Source organism: Ischnura elegans, chromosome 9 (assembly GCF_921293095.1).
Source record: "Ischnura elegans chromosome 9, ioIscEleg1.1, whole genome shotgun sequence".
In the NCBI taxonomy this organism is placed as follows: Eukaryota; Metazoa; Arthropoda; class Insecta; order Odonata; family Coenagrionidae; genus Ischnura; species Ischnura elegans.
In genome coordinates this window covers 101000516-101019134 of record NC_060254.1, presented here as the reverse complement: position 1 = coordinate 101019134, position 18619 = coordinate 101000516, and the positions used below count along the sequence as shown (strand labels likewise).

Below are 18619 nucleotides of genomic sequence, written 5' to 3'. Positions count from 1 at the left end.
TTCTACATCACCACTACGTACCTCCTCTCCAGGACTCTTTGTGTTCTCACTAAAACCAAAGATGCAATTTCATTACAGTTCCATTATAATCACTAAATTTCTATTCCATAAAATGTTAATGCAGTAATCTTGTACAGTGGTGCAGTGGTGGGAGGTTAAGATAGCAGTGGCGCACCAAGGGGGGAGTTTTGGGGGATAAAACCCCCCAGAACTCAGAGAAATTTTTAAGTTTAATCCATTTTACTTAATTGGATTGATATTACTAATAGAATAGTGTAAGGATTAATAAAATATCCCTCAGAAAGCCGTAAAACTCACCATTTTGAACCATTTATCTTAAAATTCTGCAATTCATTAATCTCGCACCTACCACTTATCCTGGTGAGTATTCCATACCCCCACACACCCCGGTATTAGTTGCACCTAAACCCCCACCAGCCTTAATTCCTAGCTGCGCCCCTGATCTTGTATCCTAAATCCTACATACCAAGTGAAAATGAAGATTTTCAATATAATTTTAACCACCAAATGTATGTAGTTAATTATAATTATATTATATTATAATAAAAAAAATAAGAACAAAGTACATAAATGGCTAGGCACCACCAGTATCTCCTGTAGTAAGTAGGAGTAAGTGCAGAAGAATTGTGAGACCTCCCAGGTACAAGGACTATGTAATGTAATAAATGCAGTGACCATTTTGAGGGGTAGATGTTGTGAAATCTTTTCAAGTATTGGTCATGAGTTCACCCAGCATGCACCAGAGTTAATGGTTGCTCTAAGCCAGTAATTCCTGAACCAATTCTGGTTGCAATTTATATTGATTTATTGAAAGAGGATATGGTTAGCACAAAGTCATTCAATAATATTTCTGGAATGCAACAGTTTTCTTGCCTGTCTCAATTTTCTTCCTATAGGGGAACTGGGGGAAGTTCAGCGGTAACAAGAATATACATCAGTTGATGACTCTTCCACTGAAAATTCCTTTTTCTTCAGGTAGACAATTCTTTTTTCATTTAGGAGAGCTTGCCTTCTTGCCTCATTGGTTTTTTACCAGGTTCCGGCCTTGCCCCAGCTTCCCTATTCAGTTTTCATACTCCATTGCCTCTTCGTATGTATCTCTAGAAGAAAGGATGCAATGCAAACACTTTTGAATTGAGCGATGAATTTTTGACAAAGGTTTGTGTCAAATTTTCCAGCCATAACTACAAAATTAGCAGGTAGGTAGCCGTAAGTAAAGGTTCCTTTAGAGTTATTCCACACATGAACTCACCAATTTCCGCAGTTTTTTCAATTACAATGTGGATGGGCCACTCAGTACATGCTGGAGTACCATTCTATATCATATTTTCAATAGGTTTCAATTCCTTCTGAGAATTTGTAGATGGAGGCCATCTGGTAGAGTCTGCCCCATCTTCTGTTTCCAGCCATGACGTTGGAATCACGCAGAAAGTAAGAGCAGGCTCCTCATCTCCAAGTGAATCCAGAAATTGGACAATCACTCACTTTGCCCTGGAAATCGAGAAGTCAGCTATTTTAGACAGTATAATACAATGTTATGTGATGGATACATGCTACATAATATCAATCAAAGAAGTACAGTAACCAACTATGAATATTACATATTAAAATTATGTCTTACATTAGGAACCATATATGTACATACTATTATTTAATCAACTAAGTATCAGGAAATTGAGCATTATATCAAATTAGTCATTAAGAGGATGAGAATTAAGGGCTTGTAATTGAATGAAAGCTTCTAGTAGAATATCCCTGATCAGGGATCGAACCACATGAGAGCAAGTGAGTGAAATCAGCCTCACCTTGGTTTGCCTTCAAATCAAGAGGCTCACTGATGAAGAATTTCCACAATGAAGCATACACCACCCACACCATTTTCTTCAAAAGGGAACGTTATCGCTTTGCATTTGATGTCACCAGCAGACCACTTCACCAAGACTTCTGAGAAGTTAGATGCCTTGTAAACGCCAACATCCAATGAAGACTGAGGGCTACTATCGTAGTCTGCAACATTTTGGAATCTCTTGCCAAAAATTTCTATTCCTGAATCATCTGGACCGATAAAATCCACATCAATAATGCCATTGTCTTTCACTATTACACAATTATTTGGTATTTGAGTGGTAATTGTGAAACCATTCACTCTGATGCTTGAGTAGCATGGTAACTTGAATCCCTGGGGCAATGCTTGAGGATGGCTTTTAGCAATGATGATGCATTCAACATCATAGTTTTGATGCTAACATTTTCTAAAATTCTTTGCCACATAATTTCTCTCTGATATTCTCTGGTGTATCTGTTGCAGCGGTTAATCAAACTTTTTAAATGATTCTTGATTGATTTCAATTTGTTCTCATATCTAAATGCACAAAATTTGTACAGTGTGCCAAACTTCCTAGCATGAAAGGCTATGAGTATTAGACAATGAACATTATATGACAATTTCTTCGGTCCATATAGTTGCCCAAAGGTGGTAACAAAGTAATGTAGCAATTCATTATCATAATCAAGGCCATCTTTAATCATTTTCTCACTTACTGCAAAATGTAAGCACAAGAGATGAACTTACAAATAATTATTACAAGCATTCTTCAACACTAATGGTCGAAAAAGGCGACACTCGGTGACCTTCCACCTCAGCCGGTCATCAGTTGATCGAGACTTCCTCGCAAACTCACCTGGAATGAATGGAGACGTTTTCACGAGTCTAGTGTTGACAATATCTCTCTCACACCTTTTAATTTTAATATGCTGCAACCATTCATGAATGACAACAACATTTTTCTCACAACACCCATTAACATTTTTATATCACATGCATACATATAGTCCAATGGAAATCATGACAACATTCCTAGTCCAGGAATTTTCTCTAGAGGAGGAATCCCAATGTGATGTTGGCCATCATCTCTTTGAGAAAACCCCTCATCAGTCCTAAGGGGGCTGTTAGTTTTTGGGAATGTTACTCTATTAGCAACATACTCCCCCACAGTGATGCATTTCGGGCAACCATTGTAAGTATTATGCCCTTTAGTTTGGGTAATAAAAGAGCGAGCCGGCGCATCACATATGAAGGAATGGATTGAAAGTTGATGGCTACCAATCAATAAACCATTCTGTAGCAGATCATGCAATTCACTGACAAATGCACTAAGATATTCATCGCAGGAGTTGGGTTTTACAGAACCATGATAAAGACCAGCTACAGATGGATCAATCCAAGGGAAATTGATGATTCCCAAAAGAAAAGGCCACACTTGGCTACCGCTACTTTTTGCAATGGGCAAACCGTCAATATTGCCACTGTAGCCACCAATCACAGTCTGATGACACCTGCACATCTGAACTGGCACATGCCATTTCCAAGGATTGCTGTGTACCTGCTCACCGCCAACTGTTCTGACTACAGTTTTACAAGGAGTATTTAATAGGGACCAGCAATACGAAGGTAACTCTGATAAATCAGGGTGCAATTCTAAAATTTTGAGGAGATCATTCCCTTTACTTTGTGTTACGCTATCATTTCCTGCCCAAAAGGCCAACTGGGCATTGATATATTCGAAATCGAAACCTGCTCCTCCATCTGAATCTTACGAATCAGTAACAGGCTCAGTTGGGCCACACTTGGCTACCACTACTTTCAGCAATGGGCAAACCGTGAATATTGTTAGTGAATATCAGTCCTATGGGTGTATTCCGCATGACTAAACTGTGACAAATTGCAGTCTTTAGGTGTCTCTCAGCACTTACATCAGCGTATTGCATGGGAATAGAATCAGACAACACTTTCTTAAACCATAGTCTGTTGTGCCTTGAGCACGCTACATCACAAGGCTTGTAATTAGTTTTGGGCATGACTGGAGAGAGATATAAGGTACTATTTGATATAACGTGCGTAATCAAACCCTCAATCTATCGATAACTGACAATTAAATAATCAGATACCCTTTCACTTAAAGGCAAGAGTCATCAATATATTGAAGAATACTTCATGTATAACCTGACAGTGGCGGCGCGTGCGTATACGCATGTTAGCAAGTGCACACCCAAAGATGAATAAATTATAAAAGAAAACTATTCCTTTGCAACGCGAAGGATAAAAGTACTGTCTGCATATGCAAGAAACATGAGCCTCCGAACGCTACAGCTATCTCCCTTTCGAATTCACCGCTCTACTAGTGTGCGATCCCGTGGCATCATGCCAGGCGCATTTTCGGTCTGTGCGATCGCTTGAGGGAGCTCTGGCGGGACGAGGTAAGCGGGGGGGTATGTGCTGTTCAAAGGGGCGATGGGAGCAGACTCAAAACCATGCGAATGCGCACGCGCATGTTTTTGGTGACTGACTAGCAGGTAGTGTAGTGGTATAGCCGCCACCTACACTACCTGCGCCCAGGATCCTAGTCCGTCTACAGAGCCATCTGTATAGCCGTTTTCTACACTACTTCCTCATAGGGTGTAAGGAAAAGAAAATGAATTTCAACTACCGTCACTTGTAAAGGTGTGTTGAGAATACAGTAAACTCTCGATTATACGAAGCAGGATTTTACGAAGTTTTCGATTATACGAAGTGATAGTGCGGTCCCGGCGAAAAGCCTATGGTAAATACATGGTGCTATTCGATTATACGAAGTTTCGATTATACGAAATGTTTCGAATTTACGAACCTCGGATCGGTCCCCAGGAGCAAAAGGCATTCGTTTATACGAACTATGGCGAAATATTTGTCAACAAAACTAGTTACGCCGGCGTAAGTAGCTAAAAGAAATCAGCGCTTCCAACTGTGGTTCATCAAAAGTGTGAAATCGTAAATGACAGTGCAACTTTGGAGAGAAAGGGTTCGCCTAAAACCTCACGGTGGGAATTTAGGGGAAGTAGGACTTAATTACAATATCGCGACTGATATAATGCCCCTATTTACGTGCCTATTCGTAAACATCGCATCGACAACACTTCGTAGTTTAACATGTCAGGAAGGCCGAGCGGGGTATTTCGTACACTCCTAATTAACCCTTTGCACTGCTGTGAACGTACCTGGTACGTTCGCAAGGCAGGCTGCTGTGAACGTACTTCGAAGACTACTTGACTACTTTTCGCCGAAGCACTTCGAAGGGTCCCTAATCCGGGACCCTTTCCTCGACGAGCTCACCCTCGCTGGCCCCTCTCTTCGACCCTCCAAGCGTGGGGCCTTTTCTCCCCAGAAGTGACCGCTCTGACTGCATTTTGAAAATCTATCAATCAATGCCATCATCAAAAATAATTGTTTGCATCGCACTCCAGCCTATCAGGCATTCAAGTACGTCTCTGAACCGTGTTTCTGCGATGAGGAATAACGACTTTGTTAACTTTGCTAAAATGGCCAAGTTAATAAAATTGTCATTTTTCATCGCAGAAACACGGTTCAAAGACGTACTTTATTTCCTCCACTACAATCGCAAATTGCTGGAAATCGGCCGGATTCCCTTTGATAGCGCACCATGAGGATGTTCTCGAGGTTGGTAATTGATACAACTAGCCTACTAGTAATTCTACTGCTATGATATCACGGCTATGGTTGATTCGTTACGTTATACATTCAGGAAGCAGCAGCGGATAAAATCGCAGAGGAGATTAGAGGCTTAAAAGATGATTTTGAAAAATTCTTGGAAAAAGCAGGAAGAGCACAGCACGCAACATCAAACGATTATATTGCCCTTGACGATGATCTCAGGGCTTGCGACAATGGGACGCCGGTACATGCGTCGGAAGAAGCAGCGGCCGGGACTAGTCATAATAGCAGTGACGACGAAGATGAAAGTGAAGCAATTTCACCAAATAAAAAAGAAGTACTCGCTGCCCTCCAAACATTAAGATATATTGATCTGGCTAACGAGTTAGGTCCCCAATTTCATTCCCATTTATGCAAGTGAGAAACCATGGTGGAAGCGGCGATGGAGAAGGGCAAAAAGGAAAAAAATAATTGATATTTTAGCAGTATCTTTTTGTGTATATAATGGCCTTCCTGAATAAACAACTTAAATATCTTAAGTATTGTGCTCTATTAACCACCAACTTATTTCTCAGTCTACTCGTAATGAAGACGCACTACTAACCTTGAACTTTCTTCTCGCGCGTCTCCCCGTTTTCCCATGCCGAGAGATCTTTCTTTCCAAATTCTTTGTTTACTTCCTCCCGCAACCTTCTGCTGATCTTGCTGACACCCATCTTACGCATCCCAAACCCCTCCTTCCCCAGCATTTCCCATTCACTCCCTCCCCCCTAAGGTGACAGAGGTCGAGTGCGTCGCAAAAAATACGGCCCCCAAACGTAGACTGAGGCAGAGCTGAAGGCCATTTCCCCACCCTTCTTTCTCCTGCCCCCTTCACCAGTGTTCACCACTCCTTTGTGCTGACCGCACTTCTTTCCTCAGGCAATCCCCATCCCACTCTTATTCACCCCACCCACTGGGAACGTTCCCCGATTGTGGAGAAGGGCATGGTTCATCTTCACCTGCAACGGGGGTAAGTTATTAACCGGAGAGAGGCTGAAGAAGTATCTTCCACTAGCAGGGAAATGGTGCCGCGCTTATAATTCCCTCTCTTCTTCTCTGCTGACGTTTCAATTGAAATTATTTTCTTTGCTCTTTCGTCACTATATTTATTTACGATTATTGCGCGACTATTTTTAGGGCTAAAGCTAAGAAAATCTTCTTCTTCTCTACGTCAATGATTCTTTGCATAACTTTCAATACGGAGGAGAAAGGGACACGAAAAGTAAATGAGGTGAATGTACAGATTTTTGCGTGTCATTTTTGGGAATTCACGCAAGTGAACCAATACTTCACACACGTTGAGAAATGATGAAACATCTCTTGTAGAAAAACAATCAATGCGGATAATAACGTTTCCCTTTTTATTTCTCCGATAATGGAAGATGTTTCTCCTGTCGTTTTCCGGTTGGAACCTTGCTCCTGTCGGCATAAAAGAAGAGAGAGAAATACTATATGAACATAGCACTTCACTCCAGGTATGAAGAATATGGTCCGGATGAAAAATAAAGTCTTTCGTAACAACGTCTACGAAGATGATGGAGCACAGTATCCGGACGGAGAGCTCAAACAGAATTTACTTCAAATATTCGCCAGAAGATAATCATATCCTACGAAATTTAGAATCGTAACTGAATCTCAACAAAAATAACCAATGGAAAAGACAGCACATTCAACTGAATATACAGAGTAACTCGAAATATTAACTTACGAAGGTTATTTAGGAAACGGGTGGAGGCCCTCGTTTTTCTTTTTTTTTCTCGTCACTGAGCGATAGAGGGCGACATAAATGGCGGTTAGGCCGGCTGCCGCTAACATTCCGTGGGTGCTGGAAACAAATATCTATCTTACGCGAACTTAATAGTTGTTATTCGCTCCTAACCATAAATTTATAACATTAAATTCTTATAATAAACTTTGCAATTCATTATTTGATTACGTTTTCTAAACTGGTCGGGAATTTCTTAAGCGATCGTTGATGTTGAAGTATGAACAAGAAATGGGAATTTTATGGTGGTATAATTATTTAACGATTTTTCACATCATAAATCGATAACAAAAAGCCTTTTCTATGAATTAATCAGAGAATAACCACCGGAAACATTTAAATAAGACCACTAAAGACAAAAAACGGCGGAATAAACAAAAGCGAACATTTTTTTCGTGACTTATGAAAAAGGTTTGAATTTACGAAACTCGATTTTACGAAGTGCCGATTTTCCGGTCCCACTGACTTCGTAAAATCAAGAGTTTACTGTAATTATTTTCATACATGCTAATATTATTTCTGTTCATGCAATTTTAAGGTTAGAGTGTACCAGTGATATGTTTTGCTTGCTATGTATTCTATTACGACGAAATATGATGCTCATGGATTAGGATTAACATAATATAATTAAATCATCCTATATCTGCTCTAATGCACACCCTAGATAAATTACCACCAGCCGCCACTGTAACCTGGTCTAACTGTATGGATTGCCTGAAATTAGGAAATGACTCCGTAAATATAATAAAGCTAGGGCGATGAATTAAAAAAGCTGTATTATAAGTCTATAGCAAATGCATTAAGTGTGGCTGATGCAGACTAGCATGCATCAATATATCGACCATTCAATACGTGTGAATATCAGACAGGTGGACTACATTAAATGCATGAAATCAGCCAGTACATCTTCAAATAGAATGCTAGTGTCACCCACTGTAATGAAATCCAGAATTATGATGTATGTAGAAATAAACCTGTAGTATTTGGAGTGCATTTCACATGTCAGTTGTTTAACGGAATAAAGGGGACTCCGCCATTTTGGCGGCAGTCCGTGCTCTGCATCCGAACGTGTTGGTCTTCATTTGAGTACACCACAAATTGGCGACGAGGATACCGGCTCTCATGGAGAAGTTTATCCCCGAGGAAGAGAGTTGGGATGCATATGAAGAGCGGCTTGATCAATACTTCATAGTTAATGATTTGGATGGGGTGGAGACTCAGGACAAAAAGAAAGCAATCTTATTGTCCTCGATGGGGAAGTCAGCTTACGGCGTCCTGAGGAATTTGTGTGTGCCAGAGAAGCCCTCTAGCTCTTCTTACAAGGACTTGTGCGAGCTTTTAAGGAAGCAGTTCAGCACCAAACAGTCTGTAATTGCTGAAACGCACAAGTTTCATCAATGGGTTCAGGGAAAGGCGAGTTCAGTGAGAGAGTTCGCCATGGAGTTGCGGGACGCAGCGCGAGGGTGTAATTTCGGCGCATTCTTGGACCGGGCTATGCTTGACCAATTCATACTTGGGCTACGCGATAGAGATAATGTTCGCGCCTTGTACTTAGAAAGCGAAGAGTTGAGTTTTGAGGGGGCAGTGGAGATTGCAGCAGCACGGGAAAAGGCTACCGTAAATGCCGTAGCGTGCAGCCTTTTCCTGCCAATGGCGGACGTCTAGGCTGGGCCCGGTGCATGCGGGCTTGGTGTCAACTGCGTTGACAATGAAACCGCATCGGAGACGAGCGACCAGGCAGAGGTGCATCATTTTGCCGTTTGGAGGAGCGGAAGGCAGCCGAAAGGGAATCCGGCGGCATCACAAGAAAGGGGCACCACAGTGTGCTATTGCTGTGGACGGAGGGGCCATAAAAGGGCCGAATGTCGTTTTAAAAAGGCGAAGTGTGACATTTGTCACCATACCTTAAAGCAATGTGCAATCAGGGTCGTTTCGGTGAGTACCGGAAAGTTTCCTTTCATGAGTCTTATGTGGAAAGCCCCAGAGGAATACGGGTGTGTGGGGATACTAGTGTGTGGGAGAATAATGAGAGAGTAAGGGACCTCAGGGAAAATGCGTTCCCAGCTTTGTTAAATTTAAGGTCCCGGGTTGATTGTACGATGTGGAAAGTAACGGTTAACATTAATGGTACTGAACTGGGCATGGAGATTGACACAGGTTCTGCCATTTCAGCAGTATCAGAGGACTGCTACAAAAGGCATTTCTTAAATTCCCCTTTGGAATACACGGATGTGAAACTAAGAACCTATTCTAGTGAATGCATTAGGCCGCTGGGTATCATTCAGGTGCATGTGCAGTTTCAGGGAGCCCCATACAAACTACCCTATTTCGTCGTGAGGAATGGTGGTCCTCCCATTTTGGGCAGAGATTGGCTGAAAACCTTTAAGTTTAGCTTTCAGATGCTTCACTTAGGGGCGGAAAGGTCGGTTGCGACATTAGAGGGCATCTTAAGGAAGTTCCCCTCATTATGGGACGATGGTTTAGGGACTTTTAGTAAGGGAAAAGTGTCTTTGAGTTTAAAGGAGGGTACAAGACCTGTGTATCGTGCTCCTAGGGCGTTAGCATTCGCTCTCAAAAACCGGGTGGATAAGGAGCTGGATAGGTGAGCGATGGCAGAGTTAGAATTTGTGGGGACTTTAAGATTACACTCAACCCTAACTTGGAAATTGAGAGATACCCCTTGCCACGAGTGGAGGAAATTTTTTGTAAATTGCAGGGCGGAGAGAAATTCTCCACAATTGACTTGTCTCAGGCCTTTCAGCAGTTAAGAGTTAGATGAAAAATCCCAGGAGACCAGTACCATAAACACGCATAGAGGGTTGTTCCGTTATGCTAGATTACCATTTGGAGTGGCGTCAGCCCCAGCCATTTTCCAGAGAATCATGGATCAAGCCATGCAGGTGTTGAAAGGAACTGCCTCCTTTCAGGATGATATTATCATTACTGGGAAGAATGATGAGGATCATTTGATGAACCTCGAAAGGGTGCTGAATTAGTTGGCTGATTTAGGGTTCAAAGTTAACAAAGGGAAATGCAAGTTTATGCTCGATTCTGTGGAGTTTCTGGGCCACCGAGTAGATAAAAAGGGACTTCATCCTACTAATTCCAAAATTGAGGCCATCACCAAGTCCCCCCAATTCCCAAGAATGTGCCTCAGTTGAGAGCCTTCTTGGGATTGGTTGAGTATTATTCAAAGTTTCTACCAAATTTAGCATCTAAATTGGCTCCCTTACACAGTCTCCTGCGGAAAGAATCTGATTTTGTTTGGACAAGGGAGTGTGATAGGGCCTTTGAATCAGTGAAAGCATCAATTGTTTCAGGCAGAGATTTGGCGCATTACAGTCCATCTCTTCCAGTAATTTTAGAGTGCGATGCATCCCCTTTTGGCCTAGGGGCAGTTTTAGTGCACCGGTTTGCAAATGGACAGGAAAGGCCCATTGCCTTTGCCTCAAGGTCTCTTAGTAGAGCTGAGAGAAATTACTCACAAATTGATCGGGAGGCCTTGGCAATAATGTTTGGGGTTCAAAAGTTCAATCAGTATATTTATGGAAGAAATTTTATTTTAAGGACTGACCACAAGCCGCTTCTGTATATTTTTGGGGAAAAGAAAGGAATTCCTCAAATGGCAGCTAATAGGTTACAGCGTTGGGCTATAATTTTACAGGGGTATGATTTTCAAATCCGGTACATTAGAGCTGCAGACAATAAAGTAGTGGATGGCCTTTCAAGGTTGCCCTTACAGAGAGAGGAAGCTGATGTGAAAGATTTTTCATATATTGAGTTAGGTGAAAGAGAGTTCCTCCCTGTAAAGGCAAAAGACATTCACCAAGAGACACAAAGGGACCCACTGCTTCGTAAGGTGCTAGATTTTTGTATGTTTGGGTGGCCTACCAAACCTGATGTAGAGTTCAAACCCTTTATGCACAGGAAGAATGAGCTGACTGTGGAGCAGGGATGCATACTCTGGGGAAATAGGGTGATTATTCCAGATAAATTGAGATCCTTGGTTTTGAGGGAATTGCATGCAGGCCACCAGGGGATTGTTAAAATGAAATCCTTGGCAAGGTCTTATGTTTGGTGGCCAAAGTTAGATGAGTCTCTGGAGTCCTTGGTGGGATCGTGCGAGCCGTGTGCCGTAAATAAACCATTACTGGTAAAAGCGCCACTCAAGTGCTGGGATAGGCCGGAGAGGCCATGGACGCGCTTACACATTGATTTGGCTGGTCCATTTTTGAATAAAATTTTCTTAGTAGTTAGTTGATAGTTCAACCAAATGGCCTGAGGTGGTCCAGTTAAAGAATGGGGGAACTGGGGAAATTGTTAATCATTTGCAGGGATTGTTTTCCACTTTTGGTCTGCCAGAACAAATTGTTAGTGACAATGGTTCACCTTTTACTTCAGGAGAATTTCAACAGTTCTGTAAATTAAATGGAATTTTGCATACATTCTCTCCTCCGTACCATCCAACCACAAATGAGGCTGCAGAAAATTTAGTTAAATGTTTTAAAAATTAAATTAAAACTTTGTTACATTCAGGGGTTCCATTGCACATTGCTTTACCACAATACCTGTTTAATTGTAGGATAAGCCCTCATAGTGTCACAGGAGAGTCACCCAGCAAACTTATGTTTGGTCGCACATTGTGGTCTCGACTGACACTCCTGAATCTGAGTTCGACAGTGGCCCTAAAACAGAGTTTTCAGAAGGAGAGTGGTGATGGGTTGAGGATTTTCCAGGTGGGCTACTGGGAATCTAAGGGACTGTCCTCCAATAAACATGCGGGAGTTGGGGGAAGTGAAATGTCGAGTGCCCATGCTAGAGAAAGTGTTGACTCTTGAGAAAGACGATATCCCCTGAGGCAGAGAGTGCCGAAAAAGAGATTGAATTTGTGAATGAGTGTAATTTGCTTTTTTGTATGTGATTTATAATTATTATTATAATTTTTTTTCTTCTTTTATCTCTTGCATCATTTATGTTGTAAACGTTTTTTTTTCTCCCTGGGGAGGGATGTAGTACCTATATTGGGAGTGCATTTCACATGTCAGTTGTTTAACAGAGTAGAGCAAGCTCTAAATCCCAACGTGTTGGTCTTCATTTGAGTATGTACACCACAAAACCACAAACCGACGAGGGTTTCGCCGACTTGTAGTTAGTATCTATCATCACTGATGGAAAGCGAATCATCAAGCAGCAACTAATTTTAATCTAAAGCACATTAAACAACATTGTACTTACATGGTGCTACCAGGTTCCAAATATTCGACAATTACAGATTGTGGCCCACTTCAGAACGATGTTCAGCAACGTCGGAAACTAAGTCTCCAGTTGCTACATGCTTCCCTGGAAACTCCTCCCAAGAATACAGCCGATGCAGATTAAATTGCAGTGAAACTTCGTATTGCCTAACACCGTCGACACACACTCACAAAATCATGAAGATTTGGATGGAAATGAACGAAATATTCTGCCAAAACCCCAACGGAAAAGAGTACAGCTATAGGGTGGATGAAAGCTTCTTGGGTTTCCAACCGGGTCAGGGTCTGCATGGTGTAGGCCAACGTTTCGTTGGGAGACTTTCCCAACATCCTCAGGGCTGATGATCTCTGCTGAGCTGAGGGCCTCATCATCAGCCCTGAGGATGTTGGGAAAGTCTCCCAACAAAACGTCGGCCTACACCATGCAGACCCTGACCCGGTTGGAAACCCAAGAAGCTTTCATCCACACTATTCACCGGGAAAAGCTCAGATTCTTCAGTACAGCTCTAGTCATCTGGTTGAAAACAATTTTTTCAAGATGTGGAATTCTAGAAAAAGCTAATTTTATAATGAAATTTGTCGATATACAGGTGCCTATTTCAAGTGACAGAAAGGGAAAACATTCAGGAAAACCAGGGACAATTGTCTTTAAATGCACGTTACAGGCAAACTAGTGTTTCCTCATATGTACATGAAATTTACAATAAAATGTGCAACAGGATATCCCACCCCATGCTCATCAGGAACCACAAAGTTTAGTAAATAATATTTATAATGATTTGTTCCATGAGTGGAACCAATACATAATATTCGAGTGCAGCATTCAACCATTTCTTTCAATTGCTGTTTATTCTGAATCCCAAGGGCAAAAAGCTATGAGGCATTTGGCGAATTGTCTAAATCTTTTTTTCCAATTTCGGTAAACTTATCGAGCGGCTTATAGATTTAAATAGAATTTTCCTCTCCCTTCATTGAATGGACAAACAAATGAACTGCCAAGGCATCATCTTTATTCAGACGCTTTTTCATTTTCAGGTCATATTTCATCTTATTGATCTGGGTGGTTGATATGAAATGCTCCTTTTGTGGCACTTGATCGATAATGTCAAGATCAACGGGTTGAAATGATTCCTGAATGTCATGAGCAGGGACACCCTGTTCCAGCATAGCATTGATTTTTAGTTACGTAAATTTGTCCCAACTTAACATTCTTGAAACCTAGGTCACGATTATGACTGTTTAAGTACTTCACATTAACACTCAAATCTTCCCAATGTTCTTTCACAATCCTTCTGGCAATGCAGTCTGTGTTTGTCATTCTTCCAAATTTCCTTTTCCTACTCGTCTTGTTTGAAATTACATCTTTTTTGTGATTATTATTAAATTTATAAACAAAATACTGCACTAAACTATTAGCATGGGAAACGACTCCTGAATAGATATGATATAGATATGTTTGTTTCCCTACAGACATCACTCTTCCACAACTGAAATTCAGACATATCTTTAAAATTATGTTCTTCCACATTAACACCTTCAGAATGGTACTCATGCAAATGTTTTAACAAGTCAGTATAACACTGAAATTTTACTTCACAGCCTGGTGGGCACATGGGCAAACTTACAAGCTGTGTCACAACTCCTCTTGTGTCTACTATAATTACATACATCTATTGGAAAACGAAACGTTACATTTAGGACAAATTCTAGGATATACTATGATACATATTTATTATCCTTTGAACAGTTTTTCTTATGTTTGCAAAATGATGATTTACATGAGTACGTTTTGTTACAAACCTCACACTCTCTAGGGTAACCAGAAAATGATATACCACTTTTAGATGAACCACCATTTCTACATATATTATGTGGGTGAAAATATTTGTGGCTTGTCGTATTTTGACAAAGCCTTATTTTGATTAATTTGATTATTATTATTATTATTAATTATTAATTTGATGGCGAAGGGATGATGGAAGGAAAAAGTATTGCATTCTTATACGCCATGATCTAACACCATCCAATGGTTAGATAAAGTCACATCATTACATTTTTATGAATGCAATACATTTTTGGGGGAAAATTTTTCCAGTGATATGAAACCAATGTCCATTGAGGTGGGCACGGGTAAGGTGAGGTGAGCATGCGATATTATGAGAAACACTAGAATTACAATTTACAGGCTGGGTGGGCAAGGGAGGAGAGCACGCTTTATTTGCACCAGCCTGCTTCAGCAAAGGAGAACAATGTGCAACACTTAGATCACAGGAATGGATAAAATTACCAAAGAGCATTTCCACACCTAGATGAGAAAGATGTTTGCAAAATGATGATTTACATGAGTATGTTTTGTTACAAACCTCACACTCTCACCATCACGTGACAAAAAATCTCCCTCAGGGTTACAAGATTTGACGATAAACTTTATCCAATTATTTATTAAAGTTGCCCGACACCTGGAGCACAGAAAAACTCATTAGAATTTAAGGACCAGCTGATCCTAGAAATAGCATTCCTAGAGGCAAATACATACCTTTTAGCCAACTCTTCATAAAGCAGATTAATTTTTCCAACTTTCACATTCATCAAGGAAATTTTCCGAGAGTGATAACTGGAAAACCCTCAATACTCATTATGACCTCTCCTGAGTACAGAGGAAATGTAAATGTGCTCATCAGGATTCATTTTTTTAAATTTCCTTGATCAACAACTCAAGGTTTATTACGGTCTCATCTGGTGTGTTGCCTGAATAAGGAAAGATTTTATTGATATCAATTAGTTCATGCTGGATACACAATGTAATATGAACAAAGGTTTTTATGCAAGTCATACTCACCACATATCAAATCATTTGTACCAAGGTGAATGACAACATCACTGAAAAATGATTTTGCCAACATCATGGACTCATCCACCTCTTCCGATCTCATCTCGGAGACAGATATGACCGAAAAGTCACACTTGGGAGCACGCTTGAGTTGGGAGTCACCGATGACAAGTAACCCAGGAGCCATTACTAAATTAAAGAAAACTGAAAAAATAAAAATGAAAATGGAATGATTTAGTGTTTAGATGAATAATAAAAAACCGAACCAAGTATTGCTGCTAGTAAGAATTTCACCACATAAAACAATCCACACACAAAAAAAGAGCATACCAGAAAATTCAACAATAACAAAGAAACGGGAAGTCCTTGGACATATCAGGATGTTATCTCTAACAGTAGTGGGATACATTAAATTATTCCGAGCATCTATAACATTACCAAACTTACCAAGAGACCAATGACGGTGGTCAGGGGCTCCGACAAAGGATATCAAGCACTGGTGGAAAAGACCTGGGGCCTAAGTCCGTAACTTGAATTCTCCTTTCTCCGGAGAAAGTGTACTCTCCCGTAGTTTCCTCCCGACTGTAGTCCGTAACTCGGCGGAGAAAACATCAGTTCCTGGCCGCTACCGGAGAAAACTCTAATTCTCGGTATCGGATAGGAAGAGCAGATAGGTATGAAAAATATTGAATCCGAAGCCGGCGATACCGTGAAGAACCAATAGAAAAGCTTTGTTTCAAATAAAAAAACGAGAGGGAAATCAAACGATTCTCACCTGTAATAAGGGCTACTCGTTCACCATTAAAGTTAAACTTTCAAATAAAAGAAATTGATGCATCGAAATTATAATCGGTTGTGGATAAATCGATTTAAATCCATCGCAGATATATTTCTTCATTAGTACACACAAAAGAGTATATTATACCATTGAAAAAGGAGAGACTAATGCGTAACACCAAAGCATTTTTATGTTTTAGATGTAGGTAATCTTGTATACAAACGGCCGCTGTATTCATTGATGATATATATGGCATATTTTTTTGCACTTGGGATGCTTACTTTCATTGGTGAATGCATGATGAGTATGGAAAAACTTAACTATCAACGTCAGTATTACATGCATTTATCCTCGAAAAGCTGAAATACACAATGTGGGAGTGGAAAAAGAAAATTGAAAAACTTTACTATGCAGAAAAGAATCGTAAAGAAAATAACGTTAAGATAAATGTGTGAATGGTACATATTTATTCTTGCAAATACCTACGTGCCAGCAATTAGTAACATCCCAGACGGCACAGGAAGTTTTCGTACCTAAATACGAGGGTGGACAATCAAGATACAAAAATCGCGCTTAGGAAGTTACTAAAAAGGTTTTGTTTCTTTATTTCCTTTAATGACGAAAAAAGATGCAAGAGGACTGGCAAATTCATATGCATCGATAAAATTGTATCTCATCGATAAAACTGTATTCGGTCTGGGACTATTTTCTTTCGCGGGTGGTGCCATCTGGTGCCATCGTGCCATATCCTCCTAGAAAGATCACATGCCTTCACAAGCCGTTGGAGATGACATGGTTAACGTCACGTCTCACCACATTTCAGGGATTTTTGTGGTTAAGTTTGTGAAAAATAGTGTCTGGTAATGGTGAAGTTTCCCTTATTCTTTAATTTCATTCTCTGGGCTTCAGAAACGTGTTTGTGAGATATTTTTGTTAAAAATGCCTTCCGTGTGTGTAATGTCGGGATGTAATGGAAACTCCGGGACATGGCTCAAGTTTTTAGCTTTCCAAAAGATCCTGAGTTGAAGAAGAAGTGCATTTGGGCGATAAGAAGAAAACATTTCACCCCCACGAAAAACTGTGAGGTATGTACTCTTTCTCGCTGTAATTATTTGGATGTAATTTTTAATTAGAAGTGGCTTCGGGATGTTGATGCATCAACATCCCGAACTATTCAGTACTGAAGTACTATAGTACTATTCAGTACTAAAAATGGTGGTTCAAAATATTGTAGCAGCAATTCTTTTGAAAATTCTTGCATTTTAGTTGTCTTTTTTGTATTAATTCATTCGGTAAACGTGTGGTTAAAGGAGAAACTAGGAATAAGCTGCCAAGTTTATAGGATCGAATATTGCTTCTTAGCTTGCCCTATGGTGTATTACACGTCGGCTTTCATCATTTCAAATTATCTTATGCTATAGTTTAAAACAATAAAAATATCAGGCATACAAATATTTACTATATTTACGAGCCTATAGTAATTTGATTTCTCATGCAGAAATACCAAAAATTGGAAATGATTTGACCTAATAAGTTACATGGTATTTTATTATTTATTAATTTTAGGTGTGTGAGATTCACATCGCACCTTGTGATATCAGAAAATAATCTGTGGCCTTGGACGAGAAGACGAGGAGAAAATTCTTGCTGAATTGAAGTTACCCAGATTGGAGGAAGGTACCATTGCTTCACTGTTACCTGTCGCCAAGAAGACAGACATTGTGGCAGAAGTGACATATTTGTGGATGTGGATTTGATTTGTGCAAGTTGGTGCAGTGATAGTGGACGTTTATCGGAGAAAGTATTGACGATAGTTTGTATGTATCGACCAGTTCTCTTTTAAATAATTTTCTATTCGAAAGAGAATAAGAGTAATTGTTTCGCTAAATTAGATGTGGGATAGAAGAGAAAATTGGAAATATTATTGTGGTTGACAATAGAAAATACATAATATATGTATTGTATTTCTGTGGGTTTTTTCTTTCCTGCCTCTTTAAAATTTCTTGCGGTGGTGACTTCATGCAAAGTAAGTATAAAATCGGAGGTGTGATCTAAGAGATACCATGTTTTATTTTACAAGTGTTTATGCTGGTGATTTGGCAGGACTTTCATATTTTTAATAGGTTGATACATTTCCTGCAGTGACCTAGAGACTTTTACTCATCCCAAATAATTTTTCAAATACTTTAGCGCCTGATATGGGTAAGTTTTAGTAGCTGAGACTGAACTATACGTTAATTTTTGCTTGCATTTTGATGAATTCGATCATACTAATAGCAGATGTGTCAGCAATCCTGTTTCATCGGCAATTTTTATTTAAAAATTTTATTTCGTCAGGCTTTAGGGTAAGCTTTTAAATGCTCGTGGTCTATGTGATGTCTTATTTAGTGTCAAAATTAATAAGAATTTACTCTCATTAACATCTCAAGGTTTCCATGTA

General features: G+C 40.0%; 1 protein-coding gene and 2 long non-coding RNA genes across 3 annotated transcripts; 1 reads left to right on the top strand and 2 right to left on the bottom strand.

Annotated features, from left to right (window-relative positions):
- Window positions 1-1273: 1273 nt before the first annotated feature.
- On the bottom strand, window positions 1274-4062 carry LOC124165558. Its single transcript, XR_006866254.1, has 2 exons — window positions 1827-4062; window positions 1274-1512 (listed from the first exon to the last, which is right to left on the bottom strand). It is a non-coding gene; the product is annotated as an uncharacterized LOC124165558 (long non-coding RNA).
- A 5353-nt stretch (window positions 4063-9415) lies between these two features.
- On the top strand, window positions 9416-12154 carry LOC124165003. The gene is made up of 4 exons (XM_046542242.1): window positions 9416-9918; window positions 10554-11427; window positions 11570-11735; window positions 11853-12154. The coding sequence occupies exons 1-4, from the start codon at window positions 9416-9418 to the stop codon at window positions 12152-12154; spliced, it is 1845 nt and encodes a 614-aa protein (XP_046398198.1).
- A 2393-nt stretch (window positions 12155-14547) lies between these two features.
- Window positions 14548-15912, bottom strand: LOC124166022. The gene is made up of 4 exons (XR_006866380.1): window positions 15849-15912; window positions 15411-15605; window positions 15108-15319; window positions 14548-15030 (listed from the first exon to the last, which is right to left on the bottom strand). It is a non-coding gene; the product is annotated as an uncharacterized LOC124166022 (long non-coding RNA).
- Window positions 15913-18619: the final 2707 nt, after the last annotated feature.